This window comes from Bos javanicus, chromosome 11 (assembly GCF_032452875.1).
Source record: "Bos javanicus breed banteng chromosome 11, ARS-OSU_banteng_1.0, whole genome shotgun sequence".
Classification (NCBI taxonomy): Eukaryota; Metazoa; Chordata; class Mammalia; order Artiodactyla; family Bovidae; genus Bos; species Bos javanicus.
Window position 1 is genome coordinate 105,850,826 of NC_083878.1, and position 23,845 is coordinate 105,874,670.

Sequence of the window (23,845 nt, forward strand, 5' to 3'; positions counted from 1 at the left end):
CACGTGTGCACCCCCAGCCCTGGGTGGGCCCCCTGTGTGTGCACCCCCAGCCCTGGGCGGGGACGCAGGCACTGCTCTGTGAGCTCACCAGGCATTGGGTCACATCCTCGGGAGCAGCCCCACAGCCAAGGGGCTCCTGGGCCTTGCGAGCCCTGCACGGGCTGTTTCTCAAGCCGCTCCCTCTGGCTGGTTGCTGGCACCCCGTCTGGCCCCCCCCGTCTGGTCCCCAGCCTGAAACCTGTGGCCTGTGGCCTGGCTGTCAGTCCTCTCCTCAGGCCGCCGCACCTGGGGCCACAGAGCCCTCAGGGGTGCCCCGCCTCTCAGCACTCAGTCCGCTTCGTGAGCCCCCTTTCCTGCCCCTCGGTGGGCTGGTGGCCATGCTGCAGGCCCAGCAATCAAAGATGGGCGCTGGGGAGAGGTGCGGTGCTGAGGCCCAGCTGCCCCGGTGCCTTCTGCAGAGCCTTGGGTGGTGGGCCCGCCGCGCTTTGCCCGGGAGGGGCGGGGCCTTGAGCTGCTCCCCACCGAGCTTGGAGGCTCGAATGGGGCTCCTGCCCTCCATCAGACCTCTGTTCGCACCCTGGGGACAGTCTCCTCTTCAGAGCCACCTCCCAGGCCCCCCTGTTCCCCTGTTCTTCTGGCAGGTTTCTGCTTCTCTGCTTTCTGTTGTCTGATTCCACAGCAGCTGGTCTGGGTCCAGCCTCCTTTCCCTGCGTGAAGCATTTAGCCCAGTCGCTGTACCTCTTCCCTGTCAGCTCCCTTTTAAATGTCAGTTTCTGCCTGTTCTCAATTCCTATTCTGCTGCTTCTGCTTTACAGGTTTTGTATTTCCTTGATGGCTTTCATGGAGAAGGCAATGGCCCCCCACTCCAGTACTCTTGCCTGGCAAATCCCATGGACAGAGGAGCCTGGTAGGCTGCAGTCCATGGGGTCGCTGAACAACTTCACTTTCACTTTTCACTTTCATGCATTGGAGAAGGAAATGGCAACCCACTCCAGAGTTCTTGCCTGGAGAATTCCAGGAACAGGGGAGCCTGGTGGGCTGCCGTCTATGGGGTCACACAGAGTCGGACACAACTGAAGCGACTTAGCAGCAGCAGATGGCTTTCAATTAAACATATCCCCGGTCTTTTCCAGAAACTGTTTCATCTTGCAGCTCCTCCGGACAGTAGTGTCCATGGGGTTTTTGCTGGTTCCTGCCCGTGGCCAAGCACAGGCTCTGGACTGCGGCTCCAGTGGGTCCAGGGCAGTGCATCCCGGCTCCACTGCTGTTGGGGCCCCTTCCCTGTTCTCACGGGTCCAGCGGTTTGCAGACAAATCCAGGGATGTGAGCGCCCCTGCGTCTGACACAGCGCTGGGGCTGTCCTTGGGGAGCCGCTGTGCTGCTAGCTGGCTCCTCCAGGCACGTTGAAGTCCTCCCAGGCTAGCTCACCTGTGTGCGCCTGGCCTTGCCTGGCCCGTCTCCCTGCGGCCGGCTTGACTATGACCCCGCAGGCGACTGGGCCAGCCTCTGCTCACCACTGCCCCTGGCTGGAAGGATGTAAGGTCCCCGAGGGCCTGTCCATGACTCTCTCGACCAGCCTGTTGAGGCGCCGTGTGTGGGGCTGCTCGGCAGGCCGCCGCCACACCAGAGCCCCGCCACGCCAGGGCCCCCACCCCCAGCGTCCCCAGACGAACACACAGGCCGGGTGAGCCCTGGGAGGGCCGGGGCCACCCCTGCCCCTCTACTGTCCATTGTCACGTGCCAGGCGCCACAGGGCTCTGCCACTGCCCCAGCCAGGGCCCCCTGAGGACTCCAAGCCCTGAGCCGGTGGCTCCACAGGCACCCAGGCGGGCGGAGCTCTGGTTCCCCAGCCTGCTGCCGGCCCGCCTGCCGTCAGTCCTCCTGTGCCCCCTGCTGGCGGGGAGCGGGCACACAGTGGGCCTGTTCAGGAGTGGGTGCCAGGGCCTTGTTTAGACGCCGTGGGGGCTACAGCTGGGGACACAAACTTGAGTCCCCACTGGCCGGCTCAGGGCAGTTCCAGCGTGTGGCCTGGGGCGCCCCACCCCGTCCAGCAAGCACACCAAGGGCCCGAGTGGATGCCACACCCCTCCCTGCACAGAGACTGGTCAGTGCTGTGCTCTTGCCAACTGTTTATTCAGACCCTGAACAGGTGACCAGTGACATGCACATCCCCTGGGCTCATGACAGCCTGACCTGCATTGCAACCCTGATGCTGGGCAGCTCCCAGAGGAGGGAGCCCCAGCTCCCTGGGCAAGGCTGGGCCCAGTGAACAGCGCCAGGCCCCACAGGGCTGCCAGGGGACACGTGGTGCTGAAGGGCCCAGGGCCCAGGCCCAGGGGAAAGGGGTGGGTGAGGAGCGGGGGGCGGGGACACAGTGTCCTGTGCGCCCCGGGCCAGTCAGACGTGACCCTGGCTGCCCGGTGCTGAGCGGCACAGCTGTGGGAGGCGGTGTGTGTGCGCGAGTGTGGTGGGGGCCAGGCCGCGCTCCCTGCGGCCTCCCGGCCCCCTTCCTAAGGCATTCCTGTGGCGAGCTGCTCTGCCCCTGTGCGGTCTGGGCAGCACTCAGCCCTGGGAAAGGGTCCCGGGCGTGCTCGGCGGGCCCCAGCGCCTCAGTGCTTCTGGCTGGCGAACCAGGAGAAAAAAGGGCGCGGGCGCGGGCGCGGGGCCTGGAGGACGCGCACGGTGCGGGGCGAGCGCCAGGCTTTGATGGTGGCGTCGTCGCTGGCCGTCAGCAGGAGCTCTTGCTCCTGGGGGCTGAAGACCACAGAGTTGACCACATCCTCGTGCCGCAGCTTGGCCAGGCAGATGTTGTAGTGGCGGTCCCAGATGTAGCCGTGGCGGTCCTCGGCCCCACTGGGGAGGGGACAGTGCGGTGAGCCCCCCCCCCCCCCGCCCCCAACCCCGCCCTGCCCCGCCCCGCCCCACCCCGGCATCACCCCACCACCTGGCCACGAAGTCCCTGCTGACGTCCAGGAAGATGAAGAAGCACTCGTCGTTGGGCGTGTAGGCGCGGTGCGCGCGCAGAGCCCGCTTCACCTCCCGCATGGTCTTGAGATCGAAAACCAGCAGGTCGATCTCCTCGGCGATGGGTGGCGGCTGCATGGGGTCAGCCACCACCGAGCCGCTGGGCCAGGCGCGGCTGTTCACGTACAGGTACCTGCGCCGGCACGCAGTTCAGTGCGCGCCCACGGAGCTTCCCCCCGCCCCCGGGCTGCCCACAGAGGCCCACCTGTTGTCGGGGGACAGGCCCATGCCGATGATATGTCCGTGCACGTCGATGACGTGGTCCAGCGCATCGAAGAAGGCGTCGGAGCCCCGGCCCTCGCCCAGAACGGGCCCGGCTGTGGTCATCTGGTGCGGTAAGATCTGCTTGATGCCTGCAAGGAGGGCGGGGGTGGCGGCGGCGCCTCGGTACCTGGCAATTCCCAGACGGCTAGGGTTCTGCCTGCCCTGCATCCCCAGATCTGAACGTGTGCCTGCCCAGGGGTGAGTGGGGGCAGCGCTGGCCTAGAGCAGCGTCCCCGGACAAACGGAGGAAGGGGCTCTGCCCACAGGCGGGCCCGCCCCAGGCCCCTCACCGATCTGGTGCGGTGAGTAGGTGAGGCAGCCGGTGGTGAAGATGAGGAGCTTGTTCCCGGCGGCGGCCCTGCCCTGCTCCGGGGGCTTGGTGTGGCCCTGGGCCAGCAGCTTGGCCACCTTAGTCTCCAGCGTGCTCTCCGGCAGCAGGGGCTGTGCCCGGCCCTCCAGGAACCCGTCCAGGAGGCGCCGCAGGCCCTTGGCGCGGGCCGGACTCGGGTCGCTCTCCTCATCCTCGCCATCGCTGCCCAGGTCGAAGACGCGGCTGGAGTCTGTGCCGGGGGCGCCGGCGTCCAGCAGGAGGTCGGGGCTGTCGAAGCGGCTGCAGTCGGCCACCATGACGGTGCGGATGGTGCTGGCGTTGAGGTTCTGGATCTTGAAGAGCCGCTTCACCACGTTCACGTTCTCCGACTCCACGTCCTGGGGGCGGGAGCGCGGAGGTCGGCGCGGGCTGCGGGAGGCCGCGCCGGCCACAGGGCGCCCCCCGCGCGCACCTGGAAGGCGTTGTTGAGCCAGAGCACTGAGCAGGACGTGATGTCCCCGATGCGGTGCAGGTTCCCCGAGATCAAGCTGGTGTCGGTGAGCCAGCAGCCAAACACGTCGTAGGGCTTGTTGCGGACCCGGGACAGCAGGGCAAAGGTGTCTGGGGGAGCAGAGGGAAGGGGCGGGGCGGGCGGGGCTGGAGGGGTGGGGCGCAGGTGTCTGGGCAGAGGGTGGAGCGTTAGGGGCGGGGTGGTCGGGCCGCCCGCCCCCAGCCCTCTCTTACCTAGGCTGATGACCGCGATCTCGCCTGAGGAGGAGTTGTGGGGCCCTAGGAACACCCCAGACGCCAGCAGCAGCGAGTCGTCCTGGTTAAACTGGGAGAACTGGGTGTAGCTCCAGTTGTAGGGCCGCATGTCCGCGCTGTGCAGTAGCGAGATGGTCGGGTCGTTGTTCCAAATCTGCGTGTGGGGCGCCCAGCAGGCACGCCTGGTGAGCCCGCTCTGCTGGCGCCCGGAAACCGCCATCGGGTGGGGGTCCCTTGTCTCTGGCCTTCAGACCACCCGAGGCCTGTGAGTACGTGGTGCTCCGGCGAGCTCTGGCCTAGCTGCACGCAGGGCCCCTGCTCATCTGCAGGCAGTTAGGGCCGCCCAGCCCCGGCCTCCCAGCCCGGGCGGTCGTCCAGGTTCCGACCCTCGCCGTGGGCTGTCAGCCCTGACCCTCTCCCCCCCGCCCCCGGGGCGGCCGCCCTCACCTTCACTGTGCAGTCCTTGGAGCAGGAAGCAAACTGGTAGCCTGAGTGGGAGAAGCTGAGGTGCAGGACTTGGTCGGTGTGCTCCCGGAGCGTCTGCACCTCCACGCAGGGCACCGCGTCATAGAGGCGGCGGAACTCCTCGAACCAGGACGTGGCCGCTGTCGGGGGTGGGGGGGTCATGCTGGGGCTGCGGGCCTCAAGCCCAGGCCCTGGCAGCCGGGGGCCGCCCTGCCCACCCTCCGGGCCCGCTCCCAGGCCCAGCCCGCCGTCCCCAGCCAGCGTGAGGGCCAGTGCTGACCTGGGTGCCGGGGCACATCTCGGGCCACTTGGTAGTAGCGGTAGAACTGCTCCCTCCATAGGCACTCGTCCCTGGACACAGCCTGCCACTGGCGGCACGCCAGCCCGGCGGCCAGCACGTCGGCCGGGCCCAGGCTCAGGAAGATCTGGTAGACCAGGCTGTCTGGAAGCAGGGGTGTTTCCCCCTCGTCCATCGTGACATTCTGCCCCGGCGGCCCTGAAACACACGCACAACCCCTTAGCTGCCGGTGGGACCCGGGAGGACACTGGCCCCCAGGTCCAAGGAGAGGCACAGGAGCCCGGGGCTGAGCGGAGCCGAGCCAGCCCAGTGGGTGCTCCTCCTGCCCCACCAACTGCCCTGCTGGGCATTATATTGGACTGAGCATGTGCGGAGGGCCGGCTGGCACTGCCTGCACGGCCAAGGAGCCAAGAGCTTCCCCAAGCCCCCCTACACAGCCGTGCTCCTCGGACCCTGCACTCCTGAGGTCCCCCAAGGCCCAGTGAGTCCCTGAACACGCAGCTTCCCGGCCTGGTCCAGCTGGAGCTGGAGTGGCCGTGGGCTCGGGGGACCCACTGTCACCCCAAAAGTTCCCCTCCTCAGGAGGACAGGCTTTCTGGGTGGGGCCCTCTGACTTCCCCCCCATAGGATCCCGGGGAGACATCTGGTTGCCAGAGCTGGTGACCGCTCCGAGGCCCAGAAGGGAAGGGTCGGTGACCCCTGCGCACCATCTCTGACCTTGCTGCCCCAGGCTTCGGAGCGGTCAGCATGGGATAGAGGTCCTTCCCAGGAGAGACTCGGGGCCGGCGGGACGAGGGCCGGCCCGGCCGCCCGTCCCACACGCCGCCAGGAACACCAGCCGGCCCTGACCTCTGCCCTTTGGCCTGGGGGACCCTGCCAGGTTGGCCGCAGGCCAGCGCGGACACGGCCGGGCGGGGCGGGGCGGGGCGGGAGCTGGGCCGCCCAGCGCCCCCCACCCTCCCTGAGGGGCTGCCGGGGGCGGGGCCGCGGCTCGGGCCCCGCCACCCCAGTCCCGGCGGCCTCGGCGATTCATTCATTGGCCAAGGACGCGTCCGGGGAGTTGGGGGGCCGGACCAGGGGTCGGGGCGGGGTGACGACGCTCTCCGGGCTAGGCTGTGAGGGCCCTGGCCGGGGTCCGGACGCCGCCGTGACGACGTTCCCCGGGCGGGCGCACTCACCGCGGCCGCCTCCGCCCGGATGCGCGGCCCCCGCCCCGGCGCCCGGCCTCAGCCCACGGACCCTCTTCCGCCCTTCGTCGACGCTCCGGCCGCCGCGTCTCTATGATGGAAGCCGCCAGGCTGATGCCACGAGCCCCGAGGCATCGATGACCGTCGCCGGCCGAGCGCCACCGCCCGCGTCGGCCGTTCCTGCGCCTGCGCGTCAGGACCCCGCGGCCCGGGGCGTCCTTGTGCGCCTGTGCGCGTCCGGCCTCCCCTGGAACAGCGGCCCTGGCAGCGGGGAGGGGCGGCGGCCGTGGGCGGGGCTGCGCGCGGGGCTCAGGCTCGCGGGTTCGAGACCGAGCTCCGGCGTTCCGCGGCCTCACAGGCCCTTGCTTCGCTGTGGGGAGATGAACGTGCAAAGGGGTGAGCACCCGCCGCAGTGGAAATCACCGGGTTTGTGGACAAGAGAAAGAAAGGGAAGGTCGCTCAGTCGTGTCCGACGCTGTGCGACCCCATGAACTGCAGCCCACCAGGCTCCTCTGTCCATTCATGGCGTGTACAGTTCGTCGCAGTCTCCAAGCAAGAATCCTGGGTTGCCTTTTCCTCCTCCAGGGGATCTTCCCGACCCAGGGTTCAAACCCGGTTCTCCCGCGTTGCAGGTGGACTCAGAGCCACCTGGTGGACAAAGACCAGAGGTCAACTTGGACTTTGGACACCGGACATGGCGACCGGCCCCTGCCGGGAAGCGCAGGGCCAAGGTCAGATGTCCAGGGTGAGGCTGAGTTCACTGGGAGGCTGAGTCGGGGGTTGCCTGGCCCAGGGCAGAGGTTTCTGGTGGCGGGAGCATGGGCGGACTTCCTGGGCGGGGCGGCTGGGCAGCAGTGGGCAGTGGACTCTGACCTGGGACGTGGCCGTCCTGCCCTGCGGGTCCCCTCGCCCTGCCCTGCGGGTCCCCTCGCCCTGTCGCCGCCATCGCCATGCTGACCCCCAGGATTGCAGCCCTCTTGACTCTGCTTCTGGCCAGCAGCTCCCTGGGTCAGCGGGTGCGGAGACCCCCGCGGCCCCCATCCCCTATCAGCACCATCCAGCCCAAGGCCAACTTTGACGCCCAGCAGGTAGAGCCAGGACGAGGTGGGGCAGGGGCCCACCCGGCTCTGCCGCCCCTCACACAGCCTGCTCCCCAGTTCTCAGGGACCTGGCTCCTGGTGGCCGTGGCCTCCCCGTGTCGCTACCTGCAGGAGCAGGGCCATCGGGCTGAGGCCACCACTCTGCACGTGGCTCCTCAGGGCTCAGCCATGGTTGTCAGCACCTTCCGAAAGCTGTGAGTCCCAGCGAGGACCCCTGAGCCCACCCCAGCTGCGGCCTCACCCGGGTCGGTGTGCCCCAGCCTGCTGGGCATCCTCCCATGATGGCCGTGCCCCCAGGGATGGAATCTGCTGGGCAGTGCGGCAGCTGTACGGAGACACGGGACGCCCAGGGCGCTTCCTGCTCCAAGGTGAGGCGGTGGCCACTGGGGGTGGGTACGGCGCTGGCGGTGGGGCTGACCCGCCGGCTCCCCACAGCCCGGGGCGCCCGCGGGCCGGTGGACGTGGTCGTCGGGGACACGGACTACCGCGGCTTTGCCGTCTTGTACCTGGAGAGGGCGCGGCAGCTGTCGGTGAAGCTGTACGGTACGTCCTGGGGCCCTGGGGCCCGGGTCTGCTGCGCCCGCAGGGCTGTTGGGTGGGCTGGGTGGGCCCTCTCCTCCCTCCCGCCTGCCCCTGCTCTTCAGCCCAAATGTGGGGACAGAACGGGACGGGGAAGCGGGGGAGCAGGGGTCAGATCGCAGCCCGAGGCACACAGCCCAGCCCCCAGAGCGCCCTGCAGGCCCCTGCCCCGTGGGTGCCCAGGAGCCCGTGTGTCCTGCACGCAGTCCGCTCGCTCCCTGTGAGCGATTCCTTCCTGAGTGTGTTTGAGCAGCGGGTCCAGGGGGCCAACCTGACCGAGGACCACACCCTGTTCTTCCCCAAGTACGGTGAGTGTCATCCCCTGCCCCTGTCTCCCCCTGGCTCACCGCCCACCCCCCACCTCCGGCTGCCCCTGACCCCTGGCCCGGCCCCCAGGTTTCTGCGAGGCCGCGGACCAGTTCCACACCCTGGACGGTGAGCGGGCAGCTCCAGCGGGCAGTATGTAGGGGGTGGTGCCCAGGGTCCCCTCACAGCTGAGACGCGTCTGTGCTGCAGAAGTGCGGAGGTGAGGCGGGTGGCCACCATGCGCGAGGAAGGAGCCGGCCCGGAGCTGGACCTGCCACCCCTCATCCACCGCCCCCGCGAAGCTGCCCCTCCCCCGGGTGCTCCGTGGGCTCTCATTAAACGTCGCAGCCTCAGTCACTGCCTCTTCCTTTCCATCCTGGAACCCCGAGTCTGCCCACCTGTTCTGCTTCCCTGGTGGGCTGGAGGGCGGGGGCCCACCTCCTGGTGCCGAGCCCTCCCCAGGGAGTTGGGGGTGGGGAACAGCTCCTGGCCACGGCCTAGGGCACCTGGCAGCCTGCCCTCGGACCCCAGTGTCCCCTGCTCTGTCCCGTGTACTGGCGCCTGTCTCTCCTGCTCCCTGGCTCTGAGCAGGCCTGCCCCGTGGCCCCACTGGGCCGTCCTGCTGGGCAGACGCCCTGGTCTTCTCCAGAGCCTTCCCTGCAGGTCTCCCTTGCCTCCTGAGACCCCTCCTGGGAGCCAGGGCCCAGAGCCCCAGGGGCCCGTAGCCAAGGCAGGAAGGGCCCCTGGGGAGGAGCATGTGGCTTCAGGGGGTCAGGCAGGGAAACCAGCCCCCATCACTTCCTGGGTCTGGGGCCCATCTGAGGCAGCTGGGAGCCTGCGTGGCCCTCACGGCCGCTCCAGGGGCAGACAGGGCCAGACAGGGCACAGGACTGGCTGGTGAACAGGACTGCCCCCCGGGGCGAGTCCACGTGTGGCTGCGAGCAACAGGCGCCCCTGGGGGCAACCACGTCGGTGGGCCGGCAGGGGGCCCAGAGTGCCGGGGGAGGGGTGCCTGGACAGACGGGGTGGCCCCCAGGAGCCCACACCCAGGGTCTGCCCAAGGTCACCAGTCATGAGGGACCACAAGATGATCTCTAGCCTGTAGAGAAGAACTTTCTGGAAGGTGGGAGCCCTGAGGTCTGGGGACAGATGGGGGCTGGTGTCCCGCCCCCCAGCCTCTGCCTGGAGGGGCTTCTCCGCACAACCGCAGGCTGTTGGTAGAAGGTCAAGCATGGGGATGGGGCCTCCCGCGGTCGACTGTGCGCCCTCCACACGTGGGTCCCGGCCAAGCTTCCCGGGACCCTCACCTGTGTCCCTGACAGCGGAGAGGACGCCAAAGAAAAAACCCGCGGTGCAGAGCCCTGAGAAGCAGAGACCAAAGGGCAGGAGCTCTGATGGAGCATCCGCTCCACCCCCCGCCAGGTCTGCTGGTGTGGGGGTGCCCAGCTCCGGGCCCACTGGTGAAAGCCCGCCCCCTGACCCGTCCTTTGAAGCTGCAGAGGACGTGGGCCAGATCCAGCTGCCCCCAGGCCCGCCCGCCCGCGCTCCGATGGGCCCCGGACCTGCGCCCTGCCCCCACTGGAGGCTGGCCTTCTTCCCCCACCTCTCTCCCACCTTCTTCCCCGCACAGCAGCCCGTGGCGGGCGGGAGCCAGGCCTACGCGACGGCTGCTAGTCGTCCCCGGGGCACTGCAGGCAGCTGTGCCTGGCACACACTGCCCAGCCCGCCCCGTCCCACTGTGCCCCCCATGAGGAGGAGGGTCGGCCCTCCTCAAGAGGACTTGGGGAGACCTGAGGGCAAATGGCGGCCCCCATGCTGGGGCCACACTGGGGCAGGAGATCAGGGAGTGGGCCTCAGCTCGGCCAAAGCCGCCCTGTCTGGGGAGACTCAGTGTCTGCCCGATGGACATCTCTGAGATGCCCACTGCGTGTCAGGCCCCTGCCCCTGGGAGCTGAAGTCCAGGGCTCGCCACTCCTGATGCTGGTGAGGCAGAGTGGGCACAGCAAGACGGACCACCCCCCCCGGCCTCCCCACCTGGGCTGCGGGGAGGCCAGGCCACCCCGGGTGAGCTCCAGGCCACAAACAGGAGGGACCTCCGTCTGGTCCCTGGAGAGCAGGGTCGGAGACCCCTGGGCCCACCTCCGCGTGCCCACCTCCCTCCTCCCCCCGCGGGCCCGTCCAGACCTGGGCAGGGGGTACGGTTGCTGGGAGGAGCCCACAGCCCTCCAGGGCCCAGTGTCCACAGTGGGCAGGGACCATGTCCCTTGGTGCTGGGCTCCCAGCCAGACAGGCAGATGGGGCTGGCAGGAAGGGGAAAGTCAAAGACCCCGCCGAGCTGGGCACCTCATCACCCGGGCTGCGGCTCTGAGCTGGCAGTTCCCAGAGGCCCCCGCAGGCCTGGCCGCACGTGCCCAGGCAGGAAGGAGGGTCTGTGCCCTGAGTGTGGGCAGCTGCGGGCAGGAGGCCAGGCTCCCTAGAGCCTCCTCGGGCTTCTGGGGAAGGAAGGGTGCTCCCAGCGGGGCTGGGCTCCAGGGGCTGCGCCAGGCCTCTCGAGGGCTCCCAGGGCCCAGGCCGAGGGCAGCCCAGCCCCGCCGCAGCTCTTACACAGAGCTGGGGGCCGGGGACACCGTAGCGAGTGCTACGGCCTCAATGTTTTTGATTTCACTAAAATGTGTAACGAGCTCTAGTTACACTTCAGGAAACGAGGTGAAGCAATTGTAGTTCTGGGTGAGTCGTTTTATATGCTCAGCCGCTCAGTTGTGTCCAACCCTGCAACCACACAGACCGCGGCACACCAGGCTTCCCTGTCCACCATCTCCGGAGCTTGCTCAAGCTCATGTCCGTGGAGTCGGTCACGCCCTCCAGCCACTTCATCCTCTCTCGCCCCCTCCTCCTCTTAAGTTTCAGAATCTAGGGACTTCCCTGGTGCTCCAGTGGCTAACTGTGCTCCCAACGTAGGAGGCCCCGGTTTGATCCCTGGTCAGAGGACCAGATCCCACACGCTGAAACTAAAGATCCCTCGTGCCTCAACGAAAATTGAAGATCCTGGCGGCCACGAGACCCAGCACAGCCAAATACATTTTTTTTTAATTGTTTTCAAAAACTAGGTGAGGCAGTTGCAGTTCTAGATGAGTCGTTTTTACGTGTGTGCTCAGTCACGTCAGACTCTGCGGACACGTGCGACCCCATGGACTGTAGCCCACCAGGCTCCTCTGCTCCCGGGATTTCCCAGGCAAGAATGGTGGAGTGGGTTGCTATTTCCTTCTTCAGGGGACCTTCTTGACCAAGGGATCAGACCCACATCTGCAGTGGCAGGTGGATTCTTCACCACTGCACCACTGGGGAAGCCCTGAGTCGTTTTGTGTAAAGATTTTATCGGTTATAATTGAGCTTTGCCTTTTAATTGTAAGAGTTGGCTTTTTATCGGGCTTCCCAGGGGTGGTAAAGAACCTGCAGCTCAGGCCTGGGGTGGGGGAGGATCCCCTGGAGGAGGGCCTGGTGACACACCCCAGCACTCTTGCCTAGAGAATCTTATCAGAAAGAGAAACCTTGAAAAGCTTAGGGAACTCTGACTGGCAGTCTTGGTCAGGGAGTCTGGAAGGGCCATGCATGCCTGAGCTGCACTGACTCGGACCCCCCACCCGCCCCTCGGGGATGAGGCTCCGCGTCCCAGCCTCCAGCACCGCTTCCCCACCGCGGCTGCAACACCAGCGGGCGCTCGGCGTTTTCTGGCCACGCGGCTGGCGGGAGTTCCCAGACCAGGGACTGAACCCGGCTGTGGCCGTGAAAGCCGGGAATTCTAACCACTGGGCCACCAGGGCACTCCCTGTGCTCGGCGCTTCCCGGTGGGCACCTGCTGTCCCTGCCCCTGCAGGAGCTCCGGTGGGCAGGGGGCCAGGCCCCTGCGTGTGGGGACAGGGCCAGATGTCCCCCACCGCAGAGGGGCCTCCAAGTTCCCCAGCTTGAGAGGGCTTCACGGGGGCTCACTCACCCTTCCCGCTCCCCTGCAGCAGCGTTCCTACTCTGCTGGGTGCACACGTGGAGGGGGGTGCCCTGCCTGGGGGGGGGCAGGGCCTGGGGGGGAACAGGGCCTGGGGGAGACAGGGCCTGAGGGGGGACAGGGCCTGGGGGAGACAGGGCCTGGGGGGGACAGGGCCTGGGGGGGGACAGGGCCTGGGGGAGACAGGGCCTGGGGGAGACCGGGCCTGGGGGGGACCGGGCCTGGGGGGGAACAGGGCCTGGGGGAGACAGGGCCCGCGGGGGGACAGGGCCCACGGGGGTACAGGGTCCGGGGGGGAATAGGGCCTGGAGGGGGACAGGGCCTGCGGGGGGACAGGGCCCGGGGGGGGATAGGGCCTGGAGGGGGACAGGGCCCGGGGGGGGATAGGGCCTGGAGGGGGACAGGGCCCACGGGGGGACAGGGCCTGGGGGGGACAGGGCCCACGGGGGTACAGGGTCCGGGGGGGAATAGGGCCTGGAGGGGGACAGGGCCTGGGGGGCAGTGGGAGCCCTGGGCCTGGGGCTCCGCTCAGGGCTGGGTTGGGGTGGAGGCCTCGCCTGGCCTCAGCCACTGCAGGAGCTAACCATGGCAGGTCAGGTGGTCACAGGGCCCTGGTGGGATGGCGGCACTTGGGGGCGGGCTGTCCCATCTGACACGCTGCTGACCGCCGCTCTCAGTCTCCCTGGAGGGCCCAGTGGGCGGGACAGTGGTAGGAGGAGGGCCCGGCCTGGCGCGGCAGAGTGCCCACAGCCCAAGGGGCCAGGTGCCGCCTCGGCCAGGCTGAGGATCAAGTGGGGTCAGCGGAGTAGGATAGGAGCTTTCAGAGGGGCTGGGGGCTGCCCCCCAGCTTAGGCGGAGCGTGACGGGTCCTTCGGGAGGTTAACCACCAGGTCGCTGAGGCCAGAGTCTGTGAGCAGAAGACCTGGCTAACCGGCCAGGCTCAGGGAGGTCAAGGCAGGGGGCTGAGCCCCCCAGAGCCCCCGCCCCACCCCAGGGCCAGGCCCTTCCCAGAGGAGAGGAGGCGGCCTGGGACTGAGCCAAGGCCTGAAGCCTTGGGCCCGGAGGCCAAGGGTCGGGGGAGGTGGCCCAGGGCAAGCTCGGGGGTCGAGCACAGGTCCTTCCCACGTCTGACGGAGCCCAGCACCCAGTGCCCGGCTGGAGTGGAGAGGAGGGCTCTGTCCTCCCCCAGGGGTGTCTGAGGCCACCCACGCCCTCCACAGCTGCCCTCCAGCCCCCAGGACCAGCGTGTGGGGCCGCCCCCGCCCGGCTGGCCTTCCCTGTCCCCTCCTCCCCTGCCCGCCTCCTGGGCGGTGACTCAGGTCCCCCCGGCCCTGTTCTGGCCCCACTTCGGTCTCGGGGCTGTGGAGCCGCCTGCGGGCTGGCTGCCCTGCCTGTTCCAGAGTGAGAACGCCCTGGCCCTGACCCTGACCCCTGGGTTCCCGCCTGGGACACAGCATTCTGTCCTTTGGTGCAGCTGGGCCGGCGTGGGGAGGCCCCCGGAGGGGGCAAGGGGCGGCCGAGCCCGGGAGGCTGGCTCGGGCCTCCCCGGGAGGGCTGGACCCAGTGGGCACCCCACCTGCCCCATTGGCTTCCCACGCTGTCCAGGCTGTGACCCAGATGCCCCCATCTCTGGTGGGCAGGGCCTGATTGGGCCCCACCCCTGGAGCCCACCCCCAGCCTGGTCCTGAGGAGGACGGTGCCAGGTCACACCCCCAGGCAGGCCCATAAAGAGGTGGGCGAGCCTGAGGTCAGCAGCACCAGCGGCGCGTCCCACCCCGTCCCTGCCGGGATGGGCCCGCGGTTGGCCCTGTGGGTGCTTCTGTACCTGCCGAGAGCCCTCCAGGGACAGAGCCCACACACCCGGGCGGCCCCCAGCTCTGTTCTGCAGAGTTTCGAGGACAGCAAGGTCAGGGCCAAGGAGGGACGGGAGGTGCCCGCCAGGCCTGGGTGCGGGGAGTCAGCCAGGCCAGGTCTCTGGGCACCCCCACCATGGAGACCCCTGGCCTCTGGCAGCAGAGAACCCTAGACTCCCCTGTAGTCCCCACCTCTCCCTGTGGAGTTGGGGGGAATATCTCAGTTCCTCTGCCCAGAGAGCCCCCCCTGCCAGCATACAGTCCCTGTGGGGCCCCCCCAGCCAGCGTCACAGTCCCTGCGAGGCCCGGGCTCTCTCGGGCTCCTGCCAGCGTGACCGAACACCGGGAGCTGTTGCCGAGTGCAGCAGGGTTCCCGGCCAGCCCGGCCCCTGCCTACCCCCGGCCCCCTGCAGTTCCAGGGGGAGTGGTATGTCCTCGGCCTGGCGGGCAACACCCACACGGTAGCAGACAGGTCCCTGCTGAGCCCTTTCACGGCGACGTTCGTGCTAAATAAAAACAACCACTTGGAAGCGGCATACGCCATGATCCGGTGAGTGAGGGGCCCGTGCCTCCGCGGCAGCTCCACCAGGGGCTCTGGCCGCACTCTCCCAGGGCCTTCCTCCTAACTTGATGTCCAGCACGAGCCGCTAACAACCTCACCCGGGTCTAGGGGGGCGTCTTCAAAAGAGGGGAGGCACGGACTAGATCACAGACTCAGGAGACCCCAGGGCTGGTGGATGCCAGGTTCCACTGGATCCAAGATCTCACACACTGTGATCAGAGCCTCCTCACCCCCTCCCTCTCCTCCTCTCAGCTCTGCCTGCCCTGGACTTCCATTCAGGCAGGTTCTCCCCTCACAGGGATAAGACAGTGGCTTACACTGACGTCCTCTTCAGATCAGAATTCCAGAACAGAAGAAATATCCAGGCCGGCCTGGCCATGGTGTCTGATCGGCTCTTCTTGAGTCCTGCGTTCCCCTGGACCCGTTGCTGTGCTGTCCAGGGCGACAGGCACTCTGGTGGAACAGCCGGGATGACTGGTTGGGGAGAGTGGGGAGGCTTGATGGACAGCCCTGGGGGTGCCCTGGGGGTGCACAGCCCCCCTGGAGACGCTGAAACCACAAGGGCTTCCTTCCCGGGGCAGCTCCTCCAGCAGGTCCCGAGGCCTTCCTCGCCCACCCACCCAGAGATCTCTTTCGCTTGGGGTTCTTGGATCCCGGCATGAGACAGGAAGCCCGGAGGCCAGCAGCGGGGCACAGAGCAGCCCCCTGCCCCAGCTCTGTGCAGGCTCAGCCACGCCAGACCCCAGCGGGGAGTCTCCAAATCCTTACCAGCTCCCGATCCCTCGGGGGGCAGGGACTCAGTGCAAACACCACCTCCAGAAGCCTCCGCTGTTGCTGTCAGTCGAGTGTGTTTGCCTGGCAGGGTCAGGGCACCAGGTCCTGCCTCCCAGCTCAAGTCCAGGGCCCAGCCAGAGCTCTCCCAGGCACGTCACGGCCCAGAAACACCGTCCCTCGAGCGTGTGCCTCGGGTGCATTTCGGGTCTGGTTCCAGGCCGAGGAATGGTCAGCGGGTGGACCTGATGGAGGCCACAGACGGGTGGGCCACACGGCGCCAGAGCTCCCAGGGCTGAGGTCCCCTCCACGGGGCAAAGCCCCAGGGCTGCTGGGGCTCGTGAGTGGGCCCTCCTGGTGGGTCCACCTGGGGGCAGCCCCTGGGAAAGGCCCGGCCGGGTTCTGGAACCTTCTTCCTGCCCGTCCCCCTCCCCAGGGGCCAGCGCTGTGTCACCTGGTCGTACGAGCTTATTTCGCAGTCCCAGCCTGGGACGTTCTCGGTGGATCACAGTGGAGGTGAGGGGGCGGGGGGCGGGGGGAGGAGGGGGCAGCCTGTGGGCGCTGGCGGAGGCCTGACGAGGCTGCCTCGCCAGAGCCCGGGGCGGACCCCGAGGAGATCCAAGTGTATGACACGGACTACGTGTCCTTCGCCCTCCTGCTCTCCAAAAAGCAGTCGGACCTGCAGAGGATCCTCAGGGTCAGCCTGCTGTGTGAGCCCCTCGCCCCAGCGCGGTCAGTCAGCGTGGGTGGGGGGCAGGGAGGCCAGTCTACGTGTGGCTGAAGCCAGGCCATGCTCCTCGGCCCCCAGGCAGAATATGGGCTATTCAGACCCAGGTGCTGGACAAGTTCGTCTGCCTGGTCCGAGCTCAGGGCCTCTCGGATGACAGTATCGTCTTTCCAGACCTGACAGGTGGGCTTCTGCACCAGCTGGCGTCTGCCCGGGGCCTCGGAGCCCTGCGGGGGTCCTGCGGGAGCCCGGCCCACACCTGTGGCCCAAGCGTGGGGTCCCAGCTACCCCAGGGTTCAGCCTGAGTCCGTATTGGGGGTCTCAATGCTCCTTGGTCTCCTCCCTACCTGCGTCCCCTTCCCCGGGGCCAGCCCCTCCCCCACGGTCTCCCTTCCCCTAGGTCCCCCAGTCCTGGGTCACCCCCTCCCACTTGGGACCCCTCCCCAGGTCACCCCACCACACCCGGGTCACCCCCTCCCACCTGGGTCCCCCTTCCCAGGTCACCCCTCCCATCCGGGTCACCCCCTCCCACCTGGGTCCCCCTCCCCCGGGTCACCCCTCCACACCCGGGTCACCCCCTCCCACCTGGGTCCCCCTCCCCCGGGTCACCCCTCCACACCCAGGTCACCCTTCCTACCCGGGTCACCCCTTCCTGGGTCACCCCCTCCCACTCAGGTCCCCCCTCCCCTGGGTCACCCCTCCACACCAAGGTCACCCCTTCTCGGGTCACCCTCCCACCCGGGTCCCCCTCCCCCAGGTCACCCCCTCCCACCTGTGTCCCCCGCCTACCCAGGTCACCCCTCCACACCCAGGTCCCCTCCCCCAGGTCACCCCCTTCCACCTGAGTCCCTCTCCCATCCCACCCAGGTCACCCTTCCACACCCAGGTCACCCCTTCCTGGGTCACCCCCTCCCACTCAGGTCCCCCCTCCCCCGGGTCACCCCTCCACACCCAGGTCACCCCTTCCCGGGTCACCCTCCCACCCGGGTCCCCCTCCCCCAGGTCACCCCCTCCCACCTGTGTCCCCCGCCTACCCAGGTCACCCCTCCACACCCAGGTCCCCTCCCCTGGGTCACCCCCTCCCCAGCCAAGTGCCCCTCCCATCACCCCTGAGTTTCCTTCCTCTGCTCTTACACATGACAGCCACATGCACATATACCACTTCACGCTTGAACATATACCACTTACACACGCATGCACACACACGTGCACAGGGAGGATGCCCTCGGGTACACACTCACTCACAAGCATGTGCATGCCCACCGCACACCCACCATGCTTGGCCACCAGGGTCTGCAGTGAGTCTGGCCCCATGGGCACTTCCCCCCAGAAGGTCAGGCTGGCAGCAGGGCAGCCCCTAGAGGTGCCTCGGCCCCCACCCCAGCCCTTGCCCCCTCCCTGCCTCCTCCCCATTCCCTCCTGAAAGCGACTGTGTGCACGTGTGTGTGCGTGTGTGCACGATGCCAGTCTGTGTGTGTGTGCACGTGTGTGCGTGCGTGTGCACACGTGTGTGCATGTGTGCATGATGCCAGTCTGTGCGTGTGTGCGTGTGTGCACGTGTGTGTGTACATGTGTGCACGATGCCAGTCTGTGCGTGTGTGCGTGTGTGCACGTGTGTGTACATGTGTGCACGATGCCAGTCTGTGTGTGTGTGTGTGCATGTGTGTGTGTCTGTGTCTGTCTTGGTTTCCCTCCCGGCTCTGCCCCGTCCCCTGCGGCCTCCATCCCGAGGCTCTGTCTCTCCATCAGAGTGGTCAGTCCTGCCTGAGAAATGCTGAAAGATGAAGTCACCTCATCCCCCGCCAAACCCGGCCTCACTGCCCCACTCTCCCCACCTCCACTCCCAGCATGAAATAAACTCGCTGTGCTGGGACCTAGGAGTGTGAGCGACCGTGACCTTGGGGCAGGTGGGGAGGCACCCGGGTGGGGGCTGCCCTCAGAGCACCCATGCCCAGCCCCTGCCCACCAGGGGCGTGCGCACGAGGGCGTGAATGTGTCTGCATGTCCTTGTGGGCAGTACTAGGTGGTTCCCAGGACAAGGCCCCTCATCCTCCCAGCTCCTTGCTGGGGGACCTCAGAGGCCTCCCTCTGCCCCCAGAAGGCCTGGAGGACCGGACACAGAGGCCCCAGGCTGGGGAAGGGGAGCTGGGCCTCCTGCCACTGAGGGTGCAGGGACAGGGACGCTGCAGAGCAGAGGCTGCCAGCCGGGACACCAACCTCAGTCTGAGCGCTGGGCACCACCCCTTCCTGAGTCTCTTCCCGGTGCACCCCCGGATCTACCAGCCGGGAGGTGTAGGGTGCGCCCAGGGCCGGGGTGGAACCGGCCCCAGGAGAGGGTAACAGGCATCCAGAGAGACCCTGCTGTGCCTGACCTTGGCCTCCAGGCGCATCTACCCTCAGGAGGACTCCACGAGGGGGTGGTCTAAAACTCCTCTGAAGGCAGCCCTTCCAGCATCCCTGGGCGGTGGAGCCTGGTCTCATAGACACGTCCACCGAGCAGGGTGTCGCAGAACCCAGGCGGGTTCTGGGACGGAAGCCTTCCTTGATGGCCCAGATTGACCCTGTAATAGACCCCAGGGGCACCGCGGTTTGACGTCCCTCTGGGCATCTGACTCTCCAACAGCTCGGGTTGTCCAGGCACAAGCCTGCTCTGCCCGCCGCTGTGTCCCAGACGCCGAACGGCAGCGGCCACAGAGGAGGCCGTGAACACCTGCCTGCTGGGGGCAGGGGGCGGGCCCTGAGCGGATGGACGGACGGAGGTGGGGGGGTTAGCAGAGGGCTCGAGGTGTGCAGGTGGGTGGCTGGTGGGAGGACGGGTGGAGGAGGTGGGCGTGAGGGTGGCTGTGTTCTGACCAAGGGCTTGTGGTTGTGGGGTGCAGCCTTCCTTCCTGCGTGAGGATGGGCCTGTCCGCTGTGGACTGGCTACTGGGTGATGGTTCACAGGGTGGACCCTCCGCCGTGGTCCCTCTCTGTCCCGCTGTGTTTCTTCCTCCGTCCTTCCCCCGCTGACCCGTGATGTTCTCCGTGGACGGGGCCATCCTTAGAGGCAGGTCTAAGCCCTCGCCGGCCTGGGGCCCGGGCCAGACAGGGGACAGCAGCTGGGTGGGGTCCAGGCCCCGGGCGCAGGCAGAGAGGTGGGGCCCCACTCGGCCCCCAGACTTCTTAACCCTGCACAGCCCTGCGGGGGCGGGGGGTGCTCCTTGGTGCCTCTGCACAGATGGGGAAACTGAGGTTCAAGGATGCTGGCCGACCCCTTGGCAGAGTCACCAGACCTCTGGCCACACGCACGCCCCTCCTGTCTGGTCAGTGGGGTGGGCCTGGGGTTCACTGTCAGCTGGGCTGGAAGCACTGCGAGGGTGGGGGTGGATAGGTGCTCCGGTCCTGAGGGGACGGAGCCGAGGTTGGGCAGAGATGGGCGCTGGAAGCATGTGTTCTGGCCTGCGGCTGGCCCGATGGTCTCCGTAGGAAGACAGAGGGGCCTGTTTAATCGTCTGAAGAGCAGTTTCCAACTCTGAGCTGCCAGGCCCCGCCCACCAGTGACCGGCAGCGCGCTGGGAGCCTGGGGGGGTGTCCCGCAGCCCCGCCTCCCGCCTGCCCTTCCCCCAGCCCCGGCCTGGCCCCGCCCTCCAGTCTGGCCCCGCCCTCCGTGCCCCGCCCTCCGGCCTGGCCCTGTCCTCCAGGCTGGGTCTCTACCTGTCCCCATGGGAGAGTGTGGGGCGATGGCCCTGCCCGGCAGGCCCAGATGGCTTGCTTTTGGCTAAAGTCAAGACGCAGCTGCGCAGGGTCACTGCAGTCGCCCCACCCCTAGCCCCGCTGGCCCGAGTGCTGCCACAGCTGTCCTGCTGGCCGTCTGTCCAGGTCATGCCCTCGGCCCATGCCACCTGCCGCCTCTCTCTGAGGCTGGCTGGACGTCCCTCCCTACATTCTGGGTGGCTCGGTTACCAGCCTGTCCCCAGGACGGGTCAGTATCACCTGGAACCCTACCTCTACCCTCTGACAAGCAGAAACCCTGTAAAGTCGAAAGCGGGGGCCTGGGGCCAGGGACACGGGTGGGTCCAGCCAGTCCCTGGGCTCAGACTCGCTGGCACCTGAGCCTTTAGAGGCATGAAGATGTCAGAAGACCCCAGTGCCCTGGGGAGCTCAGCCCCTTGGTTCTCTCAACCAAGCCCCCTGCAGGCAGGGCAGTGTGGCGGCCGCATGCCAGCAGGGCCAGACGTGGGCGAGGGCCCAGACCAGGCCCCGACTCCGGCCATGGGATTCTAATCCTGCTGGCCGGGTGGACACACGGGCCCTGCTGAGCTGTGGCCGTGACGTTGGTTGGTCCAGGAACCCGGGATTCAGCGCAGTTCTATTTCCCAGGTCTCTGGGGCCCCTGAGGGCGGTGACATGGCTGGGAGGACAGAGCTGCGTCTGGGTCTGGGTGGCCGCAGTGACCACCCCGGCACAGGAGAGACCACCCTGGCCCCTGGGGGACCGTTTCAGGGAGAGCAGAGGGCCCTTGAGGTCTCAGGACCCTTTGAGGCCCCAAGTGTGCAACTGGGCTTGCTGGGGTCTGACCACTTGAGGGGGGACAGGGCAGGGCAGCCAGAGGGACAGCTGCATGACCATGGGGCCGGGGAGAGGGCACAGGGCGGGACCATGGGCGGTTGACCCCCATCACCTTCCCTAGTGAGGAAGCCACAGTTCCCACCTGTGGTGGGGGAGGGCTGGGGCCATGCTGAAACACGGGCTCCACCTCCTCGGCCTTGCCCAGGCCCCCCCGCACACACGTCACATGCACAGCACACACACACACACACACACACACACACAGCACATGCAGGCGCACACATGCCCCCTGCTCACGTGCCCACACGGCTCTTGTTCCTGGTAACTTGGGGGCACCAGCTGTGAGGTCTGAGGCCTGCGGCAGCCCCGCCACAAAAACGAAGAAGAGTCTGACACGCGCTGCACCAGCATGAACCCCGAGGACACTGGGTAAAAGGCCAGACACGACGCAGAGCGTGTGGCTCCGTTTACACGAAGCGTCCAGAACAAGTGGGCCCACAGACAGTGGAGCGGTGGCTGCCAGGAGCTGGGGGCGGAGCGGCTAGGAAACCCTACGTGGCTTCAGAGTGCGGGCTGGAATCCAGGAAGACCAAGGCTGGCTCGGGGCGGGGGTGCTTCTGGCCCCACCCGGACCTCCTGAACGCATCACTAACAGCCAGTCGTTTAATCGCCTGCATGATGCAGCCTCCCCAGACCCCGCCAGTGAGGTCCGGAGAGGTCCGGTTGGGTGAATGTGCAGAGGTGCTGGGAAGGCAGTGCACCCCGGCCGTTGGCCGATTCCACCTGTACCTTCAGGATACACTGCAAATAGCAAGTGAGCCGTGGGCCTGCTCGTGTGGGCTGCAGCAGCTAGTACTGAGCCCCAGGAAGGGGTCCCGGGAGCCCCTGATTACAGCTGGTGAGGTGGTGGCGTCCGATGTGTGGGGACAGCCCTGTGGGACGGAGCCCTTGGTCTGTGGGGTCTGCACTGACGCCGGGGAGTTAGTGTCAAAATCAAACTGTGGGACACCCAGCTGGTGCCAGAGAACCAGAGAACTGGTTGGGGTGGAAACCGCCACATTTGCTGTCAGAGTGCTGTCTGTAAAAACGGCTCAGAGCTGCGTGCTCGGGATGAGGCTGCTGGGTCCTAGGAATCCCACGTCTGGAGTGCACAGACGCTGCCCACAAACATGTACGTGTATGCACACACACACATATACATACGTGTGTACACGCAGCAAACCTGCGCACGCACGCACACAACTACACACACACACACACACACGTAAATATATTGCTGCTCAGCCGCCCAGTCGCGTCTGCCTCTTTGTGACCCCGTGGAAAAAACAGGTGGGAAAGACATAAAGCACCTAGTAAGAAAGTACATTTAAATCCCAATGTAAGTTGTTACATTAAATAAAGTTATGTCTTAAAAGTCTCATCAGATAACATTTTTTCTTAATTGATTTATTTCTGGCTGTGCTGAGTCTTTGTTGCTGCCCAGGCTTTCCTCTGGTTGCGGGGAGCAGGGTCCTCCTCTTGTGGTGCCCGGCTGCTCGCTGCAGCGGCTTCTCTTGCTGCGGAGCACAGGCTGTGCCGTCTGTGGGCTCAGTGGCTTTGGCACATGAGCTGAGTTGCTCCATTAACCAGGGATCCAACTCATGTCTCCTGCACGGGCAGGTGGATTCTTTCAGGGAAGCTCCCAGACAGGATTTTTTTTAAATGCATCATAGGCTGTTTTATGAGAGAAACATTTAAGACAAAATGGTAAATAAATGTTAGGAGGAAAAAAAGAAAAACAAAAACAAAAAAATATTAGGAGGTAAAGGAAAAAGATTCCCTAGGTTAATACCAGTCCAGTGAAAGTTATACTAATACCAGACAAAGAAGACTTTAGGACATAAGAATTACTAGTGACGAAAGGGTGATTTCATAATGACAGTGGAATCAAGAACATACCAGAACTTTCCATTTGTATGAAGTTAATAATATGGCCTCAAAATAACAAAAGCAAGAAATAACAGAACCACAGGAGACAGAAACCCACAATCCTTGTGGGACTTTACAGACCTCCCTCCACGGATGACAGTCCTGGCTCGCGGGCTCATCCAGGACATGAGGTCTGAATAACGGGGAGTGGAGAGGGCACTGCACTCACCAGCTGCAGGTCGTACCTTCGCCCCAAGGACACAAGGAGGTCTCCCGACAGCTTTACTGAGGTGAAACGGACATGCAGCAAGCTGAGCACATTTCTGGGGACAAGTTGATAAGCTTGTAAATGTGTGTGTGTCCAGGAAACCGTGGTGATGAAGCTGAGTAAGTGACTCTGTCACCTCAAAAGTTTCCCTGAGTCCCTCGCCCCACAGGCACGGCTGTTATCACAGGTGAGTTTGCATTTTCTAGTCTCATCTCAGTGGAAACACACAGAGCAAACGCTTTTATTGCCTTCCTTCACTGAGAAAAAATGAGCTTGTGATGCATCCACATGGTTGCTTGAATCAATGGTCCATCCCTTTTTGTTGCTGAGAGATGGGCATACCAGACCACCTGACCTGCCTCCTGAGAAACCTGTATGCAGGTCAAGACGCAACAGTTGGCACTGGACAGACTGGTTCCCAATTGGTAAAGGAGTACATTAAAGCTGTATATTGTCACACTGCTTATTTAACTTCTATGCAGAGTACATCTTGTGAAATGCTGGGCTGGATGAAGCACAAGCTGGAATCTCGTGGAATATTGGAATATTGCTGGAAGAAATATCAATAACCTCAGATACGCAGGTGACACCACCCTTATGGCAGAAAGCAAAGAGGAACTGAAGAGCCTCTTCATGAAAGTGAAAGAGGAGACTGAAAAAGTTGGCTTAAAACTCAACATTCAGAAAACTAAGATCATGGCATCTGGTCCCATCACTTCATGCAAATAGATGGGGAAACAGTGGAAACAGTGATAGTTTGTTTTCTTGGGCTCCAAAATTGCTGCAGATGGTGACTGCAGCCATGAAATGAAAAGACTCATGCTCCTTTGAAGAAAAGCTATGACCAACCTAGACAGCATGTTAAAAAGCAGAGACATTACTTTGCTGACAAAGGTCCATCTAATCAAAG

At 65.6% G+C, this 23,845-nt stretch overlaps 3 protein-coding genes across 11 annotated transcripts; 2 read left to right on the forward strand and 1 right to left on the reverse strand.

Annotated features, from left to right (window-relative positions):
- Positions 1-2,114: 2,114 nt before the first annotated feature.
- FBXW5 (F-box and WD repeat domain containing 5) lies at positions 2,115-6,449 on the reverse strand. Of its 5 annotated transcripts, none has more exons than XM_061434206.1 (9): positions 6,366-6,449; positions 5,109-5,324; positions 4,811-4,968; positions 4,343-4,517; positions 4,071-4,219; positions 3,579-3,996; positions 3,230-3,377; positions 2,945-3,157; positions 2,115-2,853 (listed from the first exon to the last, which is right to left on the reverse strand). In XM_061434206.1, exons 2-9 carry the CDS (start codon positions 5,299-5,301, stop codon positions 2,610-2,612), a joined length of 1,698 nt encoding a protein of 565 aa, XP_061290190.1. In that variant the 5' UTR covers positions 5,302-5,324; positions 6,366-6,449; the 3' UTR covers positions 2,115-2,609. The 5 variants fall into 5 exon arrangements, with proteins under 5 accessions (XP_061290190.1, XP_061290188.1, XP_061290186.1 ...); XM_061434204.1 differs by having other exon boundaries at positions 6,305-6,389; XM_061434202.1 differs by having other exon boundaries at positions 4,071-4,255; positions 6,305-6,389.
- A 172-nt stretch (positions 6,450-6,621) lies between these two features.
- Positions 6,622-8,651, forward strand: C8G (complement C8 gamma chain). Of its 3 annotated transcripts, XM_061434211.1 has the most exons (8): positions 6,632-7,044; positions 7,314-7,401; positions 7,471-7,607; positions 7,711-7,781; positions 7,849-7,956; positions 8,199-8,300; positions 8,389-8,427; positions 8,509-8,651. In XM_061434211.1, exons 1-8 carry the CDS (start codon positions 6,836-6,838, stop codon positions 8,520-8,522), a joined length of 768 nt encoding a protein of 255 aa, XP_061290195.1. In that variant the 5' UTR covers positions 6,632-6,835; the 3' UTR covers positions 8,523-8,651. The 3 variants fall into 3 exon arrangements, with proteins under 3 accessions (XP_061290194.1, XP_061290195.1, XP_061290196.1); XM_061434212.1 differs by lacking the exon at positions 6,632-7,044 and having other exon boundaries at positions 7,065-7,401; XM_061434210.1 differs by lacking the exon at positions 7,314-7,401 and having other exon boundaries at positions 6,622-7,058; positions 7,573-7,607; positions 7,849-8,300.
- Positions 8,652-12,851: 4,200 nt separating this feature from the next.
- On the forward strand, positions 12,852-18,084 carry LCN12 (lipocalin 12). 3 transcript variants are annotated; one of them, XM_061434217.1, is made up of 7 exons: positions 12,852-14,204; positions 14,565-14,701; positions 15,012-15,169; positions 15,921-16,000; positions 16,078-16,194; positions 16,293-16,394; positions 17,961-18,084. In XM_061434217.1, the coding sequence occupies exons 1-6, from the start codon at positions 14,088-14,090 to the stop codon at positions 16,389-16,391; spliced, it is 708 nt and encodes a 235-aa protein (XP_061290201.1). In that variant the 5' UTR covers positions 12,852-14,087; the 3' UTR covers positions 16,392-16,394; positions 17,961-18,084. The 3 variants fall into 3 exon arrangements, with proteins under 3 accessions (XP_061290201.1, XP_061290204.1, XP_061290202.1); XM_061434220.1 differs by lacking the exon at positions 15,012-15,169 and having other exon boundaries at positions 12,857-14,204; positions 16,078-16,181; XM_061434218.1 differs by lacking the exon at positions 15,012-15,169 and having other exon boundaries at positions 12,865-14,204.
- Positions 18,085-23,845: the final 5,761 nt, after the last annotated feature.